This window comes from Marmota marmota, unplaced genomic scaffold (genome assembly GCF_001458135.2).
Source record: "Marmota marmota marmota unplaced genomic scaffold, marMar, whole genome shotgun sequence".
Classification (NCBI taxonomy): Eukaryota; Metazoa; Chordata; class Mammalia; order Rodentia; family Sciuridae; genus Marmota; species Marmota marmota.
Window position 1 is genome coordinate 902,552 of NW_025999964.1, and position 14,830 is coordinate 917,381.

General features: G+C 51.7%; 1 protein-coding gene across 1 annotated transcript in view; it reads left to right on the forward strand.

Moving 5' to 3' along the window:
* Positions 1 to 14,830, forward strand: part of Brd1 (bromodomain containing 1) — a 52,577-nt gene that overhangs the window by 32,677 nt on the left and 5,070 nt on the right. The window contains exons 7-8 of the mRNA XM_048803232.1: positions 2,344 to 2,631; positions 7,573 to 8,109. Coding sequence (XP_048659189.1) covers positions 2,344 to 2,631; positions 7,573 to 8,109 — 825 coding nt within the window. The remainder of the gene's footprint in view (positions 1 to 2,343; positions 2,632 to 7,572; positions 8,110 to 14,830) is intronic.

Genomic DNA, 14,830 nt, shown 5'->3' on the forward strand with positions numbered 1-14,830 from the left:
GAGGAAAAGTGTGTCCCTGGCCCTCTTGACCCCATTTGGGCCTGTACTTCTTGGCTGCCCCAGGCACATGCCATGTCTGCCTGCCTCTCATCTGCCTCCTCCTCTGAGCAATCTATGGAAGCCTTGCTGACCCTTGCTTCTCAAGCCCATGTTGGTGTTTGTTGAGTGGCATGAATGTCCACACGAGTAGGTAGAGCACCCTAAAGCTTGGTTTTCCTGAATTCTGAGTTGTTAGTTAAAAGTCATGGTATTTGGGTCATGTGTTCAGAGTTCTCATATTCCTGGTTTCTTGGCCTGACCCGCCTGCTGGTAATCACTGACCAGTGCTGAGACTGGACTTGGACTGGTGCAGTCTGGGTATCTTCCTTTCCCTCCATTCCCTGTTGACTGTGGCTTCAGCCAGGACATAGGTCTCCCTGTGGGCTGCTGGCTGCTGGCCCCTGTATCTAGCCCAGAGGGACCATTTCCTGCCAGCACTAGGGCATGCAGGATAGGTTGAACTTTTTTTTTTTTTAAAAGAAGGGAATGTCTTTTTATTTTTTGTTTCTGGTTTCAAGGGGAATGTGTATTTTTGTAGAAAATTGGGAAAAAAACCACAGATTCAAAACTCAGAGCTGATGACTCTTGGCAATCCCAGATAGAGCTGGTTAGGTCAGAACCATTGTATTCTGTAATGTTCCCTGGGGTCCTGGGTAGAAGTAGGTCTGAGAATCATGGTCTTGGAGTGACCTCATTCTTCCACACTCACCTCACTTCCCTGAATGTCTTCTCCAGTCTGCATGTGAGGAGAAGGGGAACAGCCCCCCAGCCTTTCCTGTCTGGTGTGGAATTTCACCAGCTGTGGCCCTGGGCAGAGACTGTTCCCTCCACATGGTGCTGGCTGCCCTTAGAAACAGGAGGACCCAGCTGGGCAGGGTGGTGCACATCTGTAATCCCAGCGGCTCAGGAGACTGAGGCAGGAGGATCAAAGCTAGCCTCAGCAATTTAGTGAGGCCCTAAGCAACTCAGACTTTGTCTCTAAAAATAAAGTATAGAAAGGGCTAGGGATGTGGCTCAGTGGTTGAGCACCCCTGGGTTTAATCCCTGGTATTTAAAAAAAAAAAAAAGAAAAAGAAATAGAAACAGGGCCCAAGTGATAACTGGGAGCCCTTGACCCCATAGGCCCTGATTCTTCTCCTCAAGGCCTGCTAACTGTGGCCACAAGATTCCCCTGAACAGACTGGGCTTGGAGACCTATGAGTTGGTATCTTCGAGAAAATGATCATCACGCATGTTGCTAAATAAATTTCTATGCCGGACTTTTTGCTGAGGAGAAAAATAAGAATGAGAAGTCCAATGTCATTTCTTTCTCTGCTTGGGCAGGGAACGCTTGAGCCATGGTGTTGCTCAAGGAGGGTGCAACTGCTATTCTGTTGGCACCAGGCACCCCAAGTCTTACGGTATTGTCCTGCAGGTACAGATGGAGGAGCCGCTGGCCTCTGTGGAAGAGGCCGGCATTGCAAGGCTGTTTCCTTGGGGGCTACAGGTGGCATGAGGGGCTGCCTCTGGAGGTTTTGTGGGAACAACGACAGGGATGTGAGTCACACGTTGCAGATGTTGGTTCATTTCCCACACAAGGGCTGCATGTCCTGCAGAGACAAGGTATTCAGGAGGACTCGGGGTTCTGCAGAGGCCTGATTGGCTTTGTCTTCCTTTGGCCCTTGATTTCATCTTGGGTAGCTTCTAAGAGTGATTTCTTTCTTGGTCGTCTCTCGATGGTGTAAGATTTGTACCCCATGAGGTTTTTTTTGGGTGTTTTTTTGAAATTGTAAGGACTTTAGTAGTAAATATGCCTGGATTCAGAACCACCTGTGAGCTCTTCAGCTCAGGCTCAGAAAAGCCACACCGTATTCTGTCTCTGAAGACTGGCTGGAATCTTGTGATGAGTGCCAGTCCTAGGTGGGCCTGATGGCATGCCATCACTTTGCTGGCAGACTTGGAACTGGTAGAGAATGTGCATCTCTCTGGTGGTCCTTGTGCACCCTTGCTCAGATCTGGCTGTCCACCCAGGAAGACTTAGTTGGGACCTACCCTCGGCGGGAGGTGGGTGTCATCTGGATACCGCCTCTGCTCGTCTACCTTGTCCCCACTGTGCCTGGTGGCTGTGGGAGTAGGGATTCTCCTTCAAAAGCTTCCTGTGTCTCCTTGTGGCAGTTGGCCCTCCGTGGGTTCAGAGAATGGGTAGAGGGGCCTGGGCACAGCCTTGAGTGGCCAAGGGCAGTTTCAGGGACAGTTGGGACCAGTGTAGTATTCTCAGAGGGGTCCTGGAATCTGATGGTTTATGGTGTCTATCCTTTGGTTTAGTGGACAGGTTGCTGGACCCCGCCAATAGGGCCCACCTGGGCCTGGAGGAGCAGCTGAGAGAGCTGCTGGACAAGTTGGACCTCACCTGCTCAATGAAGTCCAGCGGCTCGCGGAGTAAACGGGCAAAACTGCTCNCCCCCCCCCCCCAATTCAGGCCTGAAAAAAACATTTTAAAGAATGATGTAGATGTTCCAGTGTATAGAAGAGCAAGGTGGTTTGCATGTAAGAGTGAGAAATGCTTCTTTTTTGTAAGTGAGGGGGCTGCTGAGGTGTGCACCAGTCCTCAGAGTGGCTGCTATCCCTGAAGTCTCCCCCTGTGGTGGAATGGTGGGAGGAGGCTCAGTGTCTCCCCGCAGAGGCCAGAGCCCTTCCTGCGAAGACCCTCCATGGACTCTACTCTCCTGACTGCAGAGCTCTTCCGATGGGTCTGAGGGACATACAGGAGGACAAATCCATCCGTCTAGTGGAGAAACGGGGGGGAGTCCAGTGCAGACGTAGCATTGTAGCGGCAAGAGGGTAATTGTACATGTCTGGGTTGAGGAGGTAGGGTCCAGGTGAGAGTTAGAAACCAGCTTGAGTGGAGCCGGCAGGCCACTCCTGCTACTCACCACCCCCTTTTGGTTCCAGTTGTACAGAGTAGAGCAGAGCAAGATCTGCTCCTGTCACGGCTGTCCATGGTGGTTTCTCACCTCCCAGAGTGTTTTCCTCACGTATCCAAGTGGGGATAGGGAAGCTGAACGCAGACCCACAGATGCAGTTGCTGTGAGTGTGCTCTTGATTGACACGGGATTCCCTGCTTCTTGTCCCCACAATGTCACTTCCTGCAGCTCCCCGTTGGTGGCTGCTGAATGTGTCAGACAGCCCCCGCGTGGTCAGGCCTTCCATCCTGTTGCTGTCAGGCGCGGGCAGGAAGTCACTCCAGCACCTGGGCTTTCTTGGGCTTGGCAAGTCCTCCTGCTTGTCCAGCTGGGGCGTGCTTGTGCCCTTCCCTTCCATCCTTTTTGGTGGTGGTGTGGTCTGTTCACACGGTAAAGAATTAAGTTCTCAGCGTGTCACATGTTCACCCTGTGCTCTGTGAGCCTCTGTCACTAGCATGTAACACCCTACTGACTCTGGAGATTCTGCACCTTTCTTTGAGGAGCATTTGCTCATGGGACCTTTGACAGCCAGACTTTCTGGCATCTGCTGCTGTCCCTGTGCCCTGGTGGGTCCTAGATGGCGTCACTGCCTGTTTCCCAGGGTGATCCTCTTGCCACTGCTTGAGCCGGTCCCCTGACTGAGGATGATCCTGGGGTTTCACCGCTCTTAGGTGTAGTGTCTCTTTGCCTTGAACAAAACAGTGAGTTAAGGGAGGAGGTTTGTCAGCAGGTTGGTCACCCTGATCGGAGCAGCTCCATCCTTGGAGAGCCCCTCCCTGACACCACCTTTCCCACTGCAGTCATGTGCTGCCTTTACAGGTCTTTCCTCAAAGGTGCCTTCCATCCACAGTGTGTGCACAGGGTCCAGGACCCTCACTCGGCTGTGAGTGTGGCTCCCCAGATTCCCCTGACCTTGAGCATGAGCCAGCTGGGGTCATCTTAGAGAAAACATGCATGGTATTATCTGAAGCAAAGACACCTAGAATGGCTGAAGGTTGTTGGGTCTGTGTTTGAAATGACTGAACTCACAAAAGGGTGTTTTCCTTCTAGCTAAGGGGAAAGACAGATGGGGAAAGAAACAGCCTGATCTGTTCTGAGGGGAGTAGAGGGCAACGTCCCATCTCCAGGCAGAGCAGATATGCTATGGGGAATGGCGTGAACATGGGGTGGGCAGCCAGAAGTGCGTCTGAGCTGGTGTGGAGGTGTGCTCAGTGTGTCCGTGATGGCTGAGACCAGGGACCAGATGCTTGGAAATATTTCAGCACATTCTTCTGAAAGATTAAGACCTCTGTTATTTAATTAAATATACCTGCAGTATTGTTACTCCTGTAAAGACAGAAATTCCTTGATATCAAATGCATGGCTTCACCTAAATTTCAGTGGAAAGATGTTGATGTGACATTTGTGTTGTTTGCATGTGAAGAACTTCAGGCAGGATAACCCTAGGTGCTGCACATTGACACACAGCTCTCTGGCCGGCCGTGACTTGGTCTGACACCAGGGGTGAGTGGCTGATTTGCCAGGTTCCCCTCTGTCTTGGCTCGAGTTACCAAGATCCAGCTGAGTGAGGTCGAGGTCTAGAACTTGGGCATGGTGAGCCTTGTGAGGTGAACTTGAGCTCTTAGGAGCCTTCTCTCTGCCTTTACACACCCAGTGGGGTTTCAGTTGATTGGTGAAGCAGAGGCTTTGGGAGGAGCAAGAGCCCACACGTGGTGAGTGAGGCTTGTACCTCACTCCTGGATGGGTCACGAGGAGGCGTGCTTGTCCCTTGCTGAAGGCTCCAGAGTCAGTGCAGTGCAGGCATGTGGCACCCCTGTGTGTGTGTAGTAGTCAGGTTCTTGCAGTGTACGTGCCATGCTATGGCCAGAAGGGATAGATACGTTTGGAAGGGATTTTTAACTCAAGTGCAGAATGCTTAGTGTGTGAGCTCTGTTCCCGCAGGGTGGCTGATGAAAGGAACAGGAGGACAGCAATTGGTAGCACTGGTGGGAATGTTCCTATGGGCTAACCCCCCACCCAACCCAGTGGTTTCCAGAGGTTTGGGCTTGGGTGCAAGCATTCAGGTGGAAGGTGGCCAGGTGTGTCAAAGCATGGTCACCAGATCCCTCAGTTTAATGGAGTAGCCAGTCTGGATCTGACCCCGTGTGTGAGGCTGTTTCATGTTTAGCAGTTTTGCTGCTATGTGTGAGCCAAGTCTTGGCTAGGGGGACTTCAGGGTACCTGCCTTTATATTCACATTCAAGCTGTGTGCTTGAGTTGTGTAGAATTTATTCTAGAAGTTAATCGATCATTTCTCACATGCAGTTAAATAACAGCATGTGATTGATAACAGCCATTGATACAAAGAATTTTCATAGGCATGTATTAACTTCCCATCTGGCTTAACTTGAGTGACCTGACTGGGCACGTTTCTCTGTCAGCCGAAGCCCTGGCAGAAGGGGTGGTAGCTACTGGGGATGTGTTCATAGCCAGCCACCCTAGAAACTCACTCTCCTTGCAGCTGCCCAGAGAGGCTGGGGTGCTGATGTTTCCCCATTTTATGGGTGAGGAAATGGAGGCACAGAGAGGTTGAGCAGCCTGTGTGGGTCCCACAGTGGGTGGAGGTGTTTTTGAGTCTGTATATCTGGGCAGCCTTCTCTTTCCAGTGCCTGCCTTCCTGTGTCCGCCTTGTAAACACCACAGCAGCATGTCCAGTGAGCCACAGGGTGGTGGCTGGGAACCTGGGCTTACATGTGGGCTGACTACAGGTCATGGGTGGAGGACACATGGGGAGGGTGGCCACACAGCACCAGGGGTTGGAAGATGTGGACTGCGGTGAATGGCTTTGTGCAGGAATATAAGGCCCCCGGGGCTGAGCCAGAGTGGTAGATAGAGGGGTTTTTCAGCCCTGGAGGGGTAGCCTAGCCAGGACGCAAGCCTCGTGCCTGCAGGCCCCAGGACAGAAGTGGAGCCCAGCCGAGCTGGGCTGCAGAATCAATTGGTGACAGCCCCAGGCACCCCCGTGCCCCTTACCAGCCAGCCCTTTTGTCAGGGATGCAGTGCAGGCACAGTGTGAGTAGAGCTTTCCGCAGGCTCTGCGTGTTCCCCAGGCACAGCTACTTGGCACTCCTGTGTGCTTTGTGAGTACATTCTCCTAAACTGTTTTATTTTATTTGTTTTTTTTAAAAATTGTATTTCATTTATTTTAGCATGTTTTCCTAAAGTAATGGTGACTTAACCAGGGCGGGTGAGGAGACTTGTTCGCACTGATGTCAGTGTTTGGAGCTCAGTGTTTCCAATTCCTAGATATTGTGATCTGGAGAAGCAGGTGGCTGGCCCCTGGGGCATGAGTGTTACATGCTAGATATGTGTATGCTCCCTGTGTAACACTGTTTAAGACAGAAGGCCTTTTGGTTGAGGCAGCACTTGTGCCTTGGTGCTGGGGTTGCTGTGGCAGGCAGTAACACATCTGTGGGTGCGTGACCAGCCTCCCTGCGCTCTGCTCTTGAGGGTTAGAGATAACTTTAGAGTCTTTGCTCTGAGTTGATCAGATGGCCAGACACCTAGTGAAGCTTGTAACTTGTGGAGCTTTTCATTTTCAAAGTGAACTCTTGAATTTAAAGTATCAACCTTACATATTTCAAATGATTTGTAGGTATATGCAGCTTTAATAAAATAAAAATGACACATGGGGCTGGGCTTGTAGCTCAGTGGTAGAGTACTCTCCTTGCATGTGGAAGGCACTGGTTTGATCCTCAGCACCACGTAAAAATAAAGTAAAGGCATCGTATTCATTTACAACTAAAAAAAAAAAAAAAAAAAAAAAAAAAGACACATAGTGATAATGTATACTACTGGATCATTTAAGTTGTATCTCTTTGTCTTTTTAATATCACACCTCCTGTAGCCCAAATCAGTCCTACCCCGAAACCCCAGTGTCTTGGCCCCGCGTGGCATGCACTCATGCTCTCTACAGAGCCAGACAGCTGCCTCCCAGGGTTAAACCTGGGAGCTCAGCTCCATGTCCTGTTGTATTGGTAGTTTTTAAACACCTGTTGCAAGAGGCTAAAATAGTCTTCTCCCAAAGACTGTTCAAATCAGGCATGTGAGAATTGCCCTCAGTCTTTAGGGCTTCTGTGCAGATGGGTACTCTGAAGGAGTGGGGCATTTCCTGCCCTTCCTGGGACTCCTTCCTAATCCCGAGCCACTCCCAGCAGTTAGCCCTGATCAGAACCATGTAATGTCTGTTCCCTCTGCTGGCGCGCCTCGGGTGCAGTGTAGAGTGCTGTGGGATCCTGTGTGAGGTCCCCTTAGTTCTGTGGCTGTTTGGTCCTCCTCAAGGTAAGTGAACGTTGATTGTAGAAATCGTGACAAGCCAATAGTGATGTGTGCGAAGCACACGTTCAGCTTTCTCCAGAAAGTAACTGTGCACTTGGGCCCAGGGTACCAGACCGCAGTCTCTGGTTAGGGACAGGCACACAGTGTGGCCCGAGGGACCCCGGGCTGCCCCACTGCTCGACAGATGGTTGTGTGTGATGCTTTGTTTCCTTGATTGAATTAGTGTATTGGTGGACTTCACATTTATAGTAAGTTTTATGATAGATTTTATAATCTTCAGTTTCAAAAATCACTTTATTTATAATTTTTTCAGGAGATAAATCTCCCCCTAAACTTGAACCATCAGATGCATTACCTCTTCCTTCAAACTCGGAGACTAATTCAGAACCACCAACCCTCAAACCAGTAGAACTCAACCCCGAGCAGAGTAAACTATTCAAAAGAGTCACATTTGATAATGCATCACATAGCACTTGCACTCAGAGCGCACTGGTAAGCGGACACCCTCCAGAGCCCACCCTCGCCAGTAGTGGCGATGTGCCGGCGGCGGCGGCCTCCGCAGTGGCGGAGCCATCAAGCGATGTAAACAGACGCACTTCTGTTCTCTTCTGCAAATCGAAAAGTGTAAGCCCCCCAAAGTCTGCCAAGAACACTGAAACCCAGCCAACTTCTCCTCAGCTAGGGACCAAAACCTTTTTGTCTGTAGTCCTTCCGAGGTTGGAGACTCTACTGCAGCCACGGAAAAGGTCGCGGAGCACATGTGGAGACTCCGAGGTGGAGGAGGAGTCCCCGGGAAAGCGCCTGGACACAGGTAAATGTCAGGGGCGGCTGCCACGCGACATGCTCTTCCTCCAGGGGTCTTCATATGAACTTTTTGGTGCTGAGCTGTTTTTTGCAGTGTCCTGTTTTCTTATTTCCAGAGAAGATGACAAAAAAAGGTGTTTTTTTTTTTTTTTTTCCTTTCAAAAGCTCTGGATTGAGTCCAGGGTTGGCACCCTTGTGAGGAGTGTCCAGGCCAGGGCTGGTCCTGAGGCTGCAGGGGAATGGCCTTGATTTCTCCTTTGTCTCCTTTCTTCTCTGTGTTTTTTAAAACTCAGCTTTACGTGTGGTTTGGTTGAGCACCTTGACCATTCTGTGTCTGGGTGAACTGTGAGTGGCTGCGCCGGGCACTTGCTGGCCTCTCAGCCCTTCCCAGCCCTCTGGAGGGTCTCTTGAAGTCCCTGTGAGCCCAGGACCCTGATTGGCAGCTGGACCTTCTGTTGCAGCACTTAGCACATGAGTCTAAAGGACAGGTTTTCCAAGTGTTTGGTGCAGTGTGGCCTCACCACCTGCCGAGACAGTGCTGAGCTTGTACAGGGCCTTGCATCCGTTCACCAAGATGTCCCAGGCGCCCCTCCATGGCACTCCATGAAACTGCACCTTGCTGTTGTTGAAGGGAGCCACCTTGGCTCTTTGGCAATCTCTAAACCTGCCCCTCAGGTGAAGGCCAATAAATTTCTTGTGTTCTTTAAAGAATGACTGTCGCCAGTCATTCTATAATGGCTGTGTAACTGGAAGGTGCCAGGATCAGATCTCCAGTGTCTTTTTTTGTTTTGGAGGTGTTTTTCCTTTGGTTTCTGGCCCTGGTCAGAGCTTGGTTCCTCTTTGTTGTCCACCTCTTATACCTAGATAAACAGAAGCGCATTTCCTCTCCACTGCCTGAGGGCGGGTGGTTTCTTGTACCTCTTGGCAGTGAGAACATGGGGCTGATGTAGTTGTTGACTTCATGTCCCAGAGTGGGTGCTGGTCAGATGGGGAGGGTAGTGGGTGTGGCCAGCTGTAGGGTGTCTGCAGCCTCCCACCTTTGGGGGACTGCTGGCCTGAAGTACCATGTGGATCTTTGTACATTTCCTCCCATAGCTAATAAAGATACCATGGTTTTATAAATTGTTTGTGGGAGGTGGGGAGGGAGAAGTTGAAGGTGAAGGGTTGATAGGGATTGAACCCAGGGCCTTGGAATGAATTTTCATTTTGATTTGCTCGTGCAATCTTATAGGAACTTTCTATCCTTGTCCTCTAATTTCAATGGGTGGGTATTGCATTATCATTTAGAAATTTGATGAGACCCCTGTCTCTACGTGAAATGAAGTGATTTGAGTGTTTCATAAGACACTGTTATGAAGGTAGAGGTTGGACGTTTCTAGCCTTGGGACTCCTCCTTAACTATGCTTTTGCCTTTCTCAGCCAAATTTAGTAAAAGACTTTTCCACCTTGTGATTTGAGCTGATTGGAAAGGCCCAGAGATGGGAAGCAGTGGGTTACAGTGACAGGGCAGGCCCCAGCTGTTGCAGGCTCCAGTCTCCGGTGCCTCTCCATGCAGAGCAGATTTTAGGCCTCGTGTCTGTTGGCAACACAGGGCTCAGGGTGCTGTGGGAAAGGGGACCTCCATGTATCTGGTGTCCAAGGTTGTGGCCTTCCTCTGCATGTGCAGGTGGCAAGCTTCTGCCAGGCAGGCCCTCATCCCAGTCGGCCTTGCTGGATGCTGCTGATGGGCTGCACCCAGAGATGTGGTTTCAGGGGCTATGCAGACTTGTTCCCCAGGTGTTGCTTGTGAAAAATGACGTGTGCCCCTTTCATTCTTATTTCTGTATTTCACTGGAGTGTTTTGCAGTGGTGACGGTGAGTCTGAAGGCAGCCTTACTGCGGACCTGTGATTTGTGTGATCCACAGTGTGCCTTGGCCCTGACTGAAATGGAGGTTTCTGCTTCTTGTTCCAGAATGGCAGTAGAGTCAGTGGATGCATGGTGGATTCCTAAGCGTGTTCCTGAGCAGCTGGGAACCTTAATTGCGCTAAGATCAGACTCTTGGGAGCAGCAGGTGTCCGCTGCTGTGTCTGCTTAGCCCAAGGTGGGCCAGGTGCAGGCTGAGTGAGCCGGTCCTGCCTTTGTACTAGCTGTGTTTCCTTCTGAACTGTCTGGTGCTCTCTGTGCACCTGAATTTCTAGCTGGAGTTGTAGTCCGAGGCCTTGAAGTATTCAGAAGTCCTGATTTTTCCCAGATTCACTTTTGTGCTTTGAACTTATAGGAAGCTCTCTGGTATTCTCCAGTGCATGGCAAGATTCCAAGTTAGATCAAGGAAAGACTTGTTGGTTCTGAGACTGCTCATCCATCTGTCATTGTGCCACCCTGGCTTGTGGCTATGGGATAGGCCTGTGGTGCATTAGGCCTTATGTGGGCTCAGGGCCTGTGACTCTACTTTCCTAGGTGTCACACCTTCGGAGCTGGCCCTGTCCGATTACGTTCTTCCTCTGTGACTGCTCGCTTGTTTCCAACACTAGACCTTCCGTCCAGGGCGAGTGCTGGAGCCTCCTGCTGGACACGGTCGTGAATGGGGGGCGAGCCAGTGAGCTGCCTCCTGCACAGGGAGGGGGCTGAGCTGTCTCTGCACTTCCAGTCCCACTAAATGGCTTTTTCGCTGTTTTCCAGGTTCTCATTTAACTGCTAATATGCTGGGTAGCTCCCTCTTTGGATCCTAATCCCTTTCTCTTACTTCGACTTGGACTGGAGTGGGACACAGAGCCATCGCTGCTCCTTGCCTTGCACGTAATTCTTGCGGATCATATTGGAATCATCCGTTCATCCATCCTCTAATCAAAAACACAGACAGCAGCCCTTGGAGAACTCTGCTGTGGCCAGCCCACCCATCTCTAAGTCAGCCCGGCGGGGGGAGTGGCGCTGGTGCCCCGGCATCCCACTTCAGCTGGTGGGACTTTCCAGCACCTTGGGCCTCCCCGTTTGGATAGTTGTGAAGGAGGCGAGGAGAGCCTTGTTCTGCGGCAGAAAACTGTCATAGCATGGACAACATAATTGGACAGTCTGAGCTCCATCCTGAGCATGCCCAGACCTGGCCTCTGATGACCTCTGAAGATGGGGCCCAGACACCATTTTTCTCCCTCAGTTGTTAGCATCTTTCATCTCTTGGTTCTCTACCTGATTTCCCCTTTCCCTTTGCTTCTCTTTACTTTGCTTTTTCCTGGAGTATCGAGCAGCGCCCACTCTGGCTGACTGTGTGCAACGTCTGCTGGGCCAACTGGCAAGTCCTACCTGCGGGACCTGGAGTGACATCTCGTCCTGGGCTGTTAGCCTATCTTGGCTGTCCCTAGCTGTTGTGCATGAAGCACATCTCTGCAAAAGCAGGCAGTGGCTGGAGTCGTCTTTGTTTGCTATACTTTGGTTGAAAGGCGGGAAAGGGCACCAAAAGTGCAGTCCATTGGGCAGGCAGGAACTGAAAAATGTGCCAGCAGGAGATGTGGCACCTTCCACTGGCCTGCGGTGCTCTGGCCCCCTGGCCTGGAGCAGGGCAGAGGCTTGACATGCCTGGAGGATGTGGACTACAAGACGCTGGGCCTTGGCTCAGTGCCCACTTCATGTCGTGTTACATGAGTCCAGGAAACACGGTGGTGGCTTATTGGCCACAGCAGGGGTGAGGCTTGTGTCCTGCTCACACAGGCTGAGCACACATGGTGTCTCCATTCTCAGGTGTATCTGAGACCATAGGGCTGAAGGTGGAGGGCAGAGAGCTGGCCTGCCCAGCTTACCAGGCCCTGGTGTTCTCATCCAGTGCAGCCAGAGGGGTTTTGGCATCCACGTGGGTGGGGACACCTTGATCTCCCAGGGAACCACCTGGGGGCTTTTCCCTGCCATGTGTGTGAGCTGCTTGGAAAAGGGAGTCCTGACGGACTCAGGAAGTCCTTTGGGATCACCCCAACAGCCCCAGGTGTGCTACAAAAAGTCCTGGGTACAAGGGAGCTACCAGGGATTCTTTAGCTGTTTGAGTGGCTGGGACCACCTGGGCTTGATGGCATCTGTACTGGTTCATGGTCTGCTCTAGAGCAGGGCAGTCCTGGGGCTGGTCTTTGCAGGCTCCATTGTGCTTACAGGTGAGTGCTTGGGGCTTGGAGCAGTAACTCCTTCAAAGTACGCCCCTTTCATTTTTTCACGTGTTCTTTATCATAACACCAGCCTTTTCATTGGTTGAAAGTTACCACTGTATACATGATTTAGAAGCTTGGTGCTCTGTGATCTCCTGCTGTTTGCAGATGCCCTGTGGGCCGGGTGCTCATCCTAGACTGGGTGTTGTTTAGTTCTTTGCAGAGTTTAGGGGAAGGGGTCCTGGTGAGCTCAGTGGCCTCAGTGCCATGAGAATGTCTTGTCCTGAGCCTGCAGCTGGTGGGAGGGATCAGCACAGGAGGCCAGTCCAGGGGCCATGATGGAAGTAGAGGCAGGAAGGGTCTGTGCCTGGCTATTGCATCATAGTCCTGTGGCCTCCAGGCTGTGGCTGCAAGGCCTTTCTGAGGCTGGCCCAGGATCCCTGAGCCATACTGCCTCCTAGGGCATGTCCAGGACCTATCTGAAAGCCCTGCAGGGTGTAGTCTGCCTATGCAGGTGTCCCAGCCCTGCTTCAGCTTTGCTTTTTTCCTGGAGTATCGAGCAGCGCCCACTCTGGCTGACTGTGTGCAACGTCTGCTGGGCCAACTGGCAAGTCCTACCTGCGGGACCTGGAGTGACGTCTTGTCCTGGGCCCTTGGCCTGTCTTGGCTGTCCCTAGCTGTGTCTGCATGACACCCTCCTGGTAACGTGGCCTCGAGCTCTGCTTTATGCCATTGTGCCTAGCTCCCAGCAGGTGCCTGCCCCTTCTGAGGCACTTACTGCGGAGACCTTGTGAAGTAGAAAGCTCTGGGTGTACACAGCTTTTCAGCCTGTACGTGGGGTGCCCTCTAAGTGCGTGCTCTGGAAAACTAAGTGGAAGACATTTGAACATTCTCTTTTTTTCTCAGAATCACGGACCTTCCTCTGCGTTTTCATCTTTTGATTCCTGGGTCACTTTGGGGTCCCAGCCAGGCTCCTTGGTGTGGGTTGGACTGATGCCATCATTCCTGGGAGCACTCAGGTGCCTCTGGGCTGTGTGCACTTCCTCTTGGCTTGCTGTCACCAGGCTGGTTCTGTGAGTGGCTACCACTGTTCGTCATCTTCCCCCAGCTGGCCTCCACCAGCTGTGTGGGTCAGGCTGGCTGCTGCTCTGCCCTCAGTTCCTTCCTTGTTTGAGGTCCTCCCCAGCTGCCCCTGATGGACCTGACATTTGGCCTGGCTGTGCTACTTGGCCTTTGTAACTGAGGGTCTTGGATTGTACACATCACAGGGAGGCAAGTGTCCCTCGAGATTGCGCTTTGGCATCTGAAATCACTGCACTGGGTTTTCACTCAGGCTTTGGAGTGACGTTTGTCCCTATACCTTGAGTGAGTGGCCTTGGCTGCTGGGCCATGTGTGTGGTCCTGGCTGGTCCTGCTGATGTCCTGGGCTTTTTCCTGGGTGGAGGCACCTATGCTGGTACCTGCTGGTTCAAGACCTTGAGACTTACTTGCAGACCCGTAAGTCTGTGGCAGCTTGGTTCAGTGATGGCAGAGGGCACTAGGCTTTCAGTCCCTTCTCAGACCCTGGGTCCTGAGCATGGGATCCGTCTGTCCCATCTGTCTGCCAGTCTTTGCTGAGTGGGCTACCTATATTGACTTCGGCCAGAGTTGGGGCGTGCGTTCCTCTGCTCCTGGATCAGTCAGCCTTGCAGCACCTCTGTGACTTGAGTGTGGCACCAGACCCTGCCTCAGCCTATGTGTCATCTGCACTGCAAATGAGCAAATGTTGAAGGGTGTGAAGAAGCTTGTTGCATGTCGGAGCCCTGTGTCAGCAGAAGCAGGCCCTTTTCACGGAGGGAAGGCAGGCAAGAAAGCACACGTGCAGTTGGAAGCTTGCAGTCTGGCCACGCACTCCAAAAGATTCCTGAAAAAATGCTTTACGTTATTACTCTGAAAATAGATTTGCAATTGATTTGTTTTAAGGATGAGATAAGCCTGAAGATGGGATTCTGTTTTGGAAAAAGCACTCCTCCTCCTCCTCCTCCTTCCTGCCCCCCCCGTCCCCCCCCCCCCCCCCCCGACACCAGAGGGAGCCCTTCCAGGTGTGCGGCCAGGACATGCCACCCCTCCCAGCCTCCTGATCCAGAGTCTGGCTTCTTCAGGAGGAAGGGCAGAGGAGCTGAGCTCTGCCTTGATTAAAGCACTTTTTACTCACTAAGATGATGAAGTCGTATTTGTCCAGCCACTAGACACTGGGACCCCTGCGAGTCCACCTCCCTGAGCAGTGCACCCATGTGGTTTGGTGCTGGTGGTGTTGGGGGAGCCTTGATGAATGGGGGCCTCACTTCCTATTTTGAAGTATTTTACCAGCATTTTTCAGGTTCATGTTAATACCTGTCTTTTGAAATAAAGCTTTAAGGAAAAAAAATAATTTTCTGTGCCCTGCAGATCTGCAAGTTTAGACATTTTTGGTGATGGTGATTTTGCCCCACTGCCTTGGGGATCTGATGGGCCTTGTCCAGGGTTGGTCCCTTTGGGGAGGGCAGGCTGGCCTTTGTCACAAGTTCATGGAAGTATGTGTGACCTGGCCATTTGGGAAGGGATGGCAAGATGCCCTTGGCTTTGCCTTCATGGGACCTCTTAG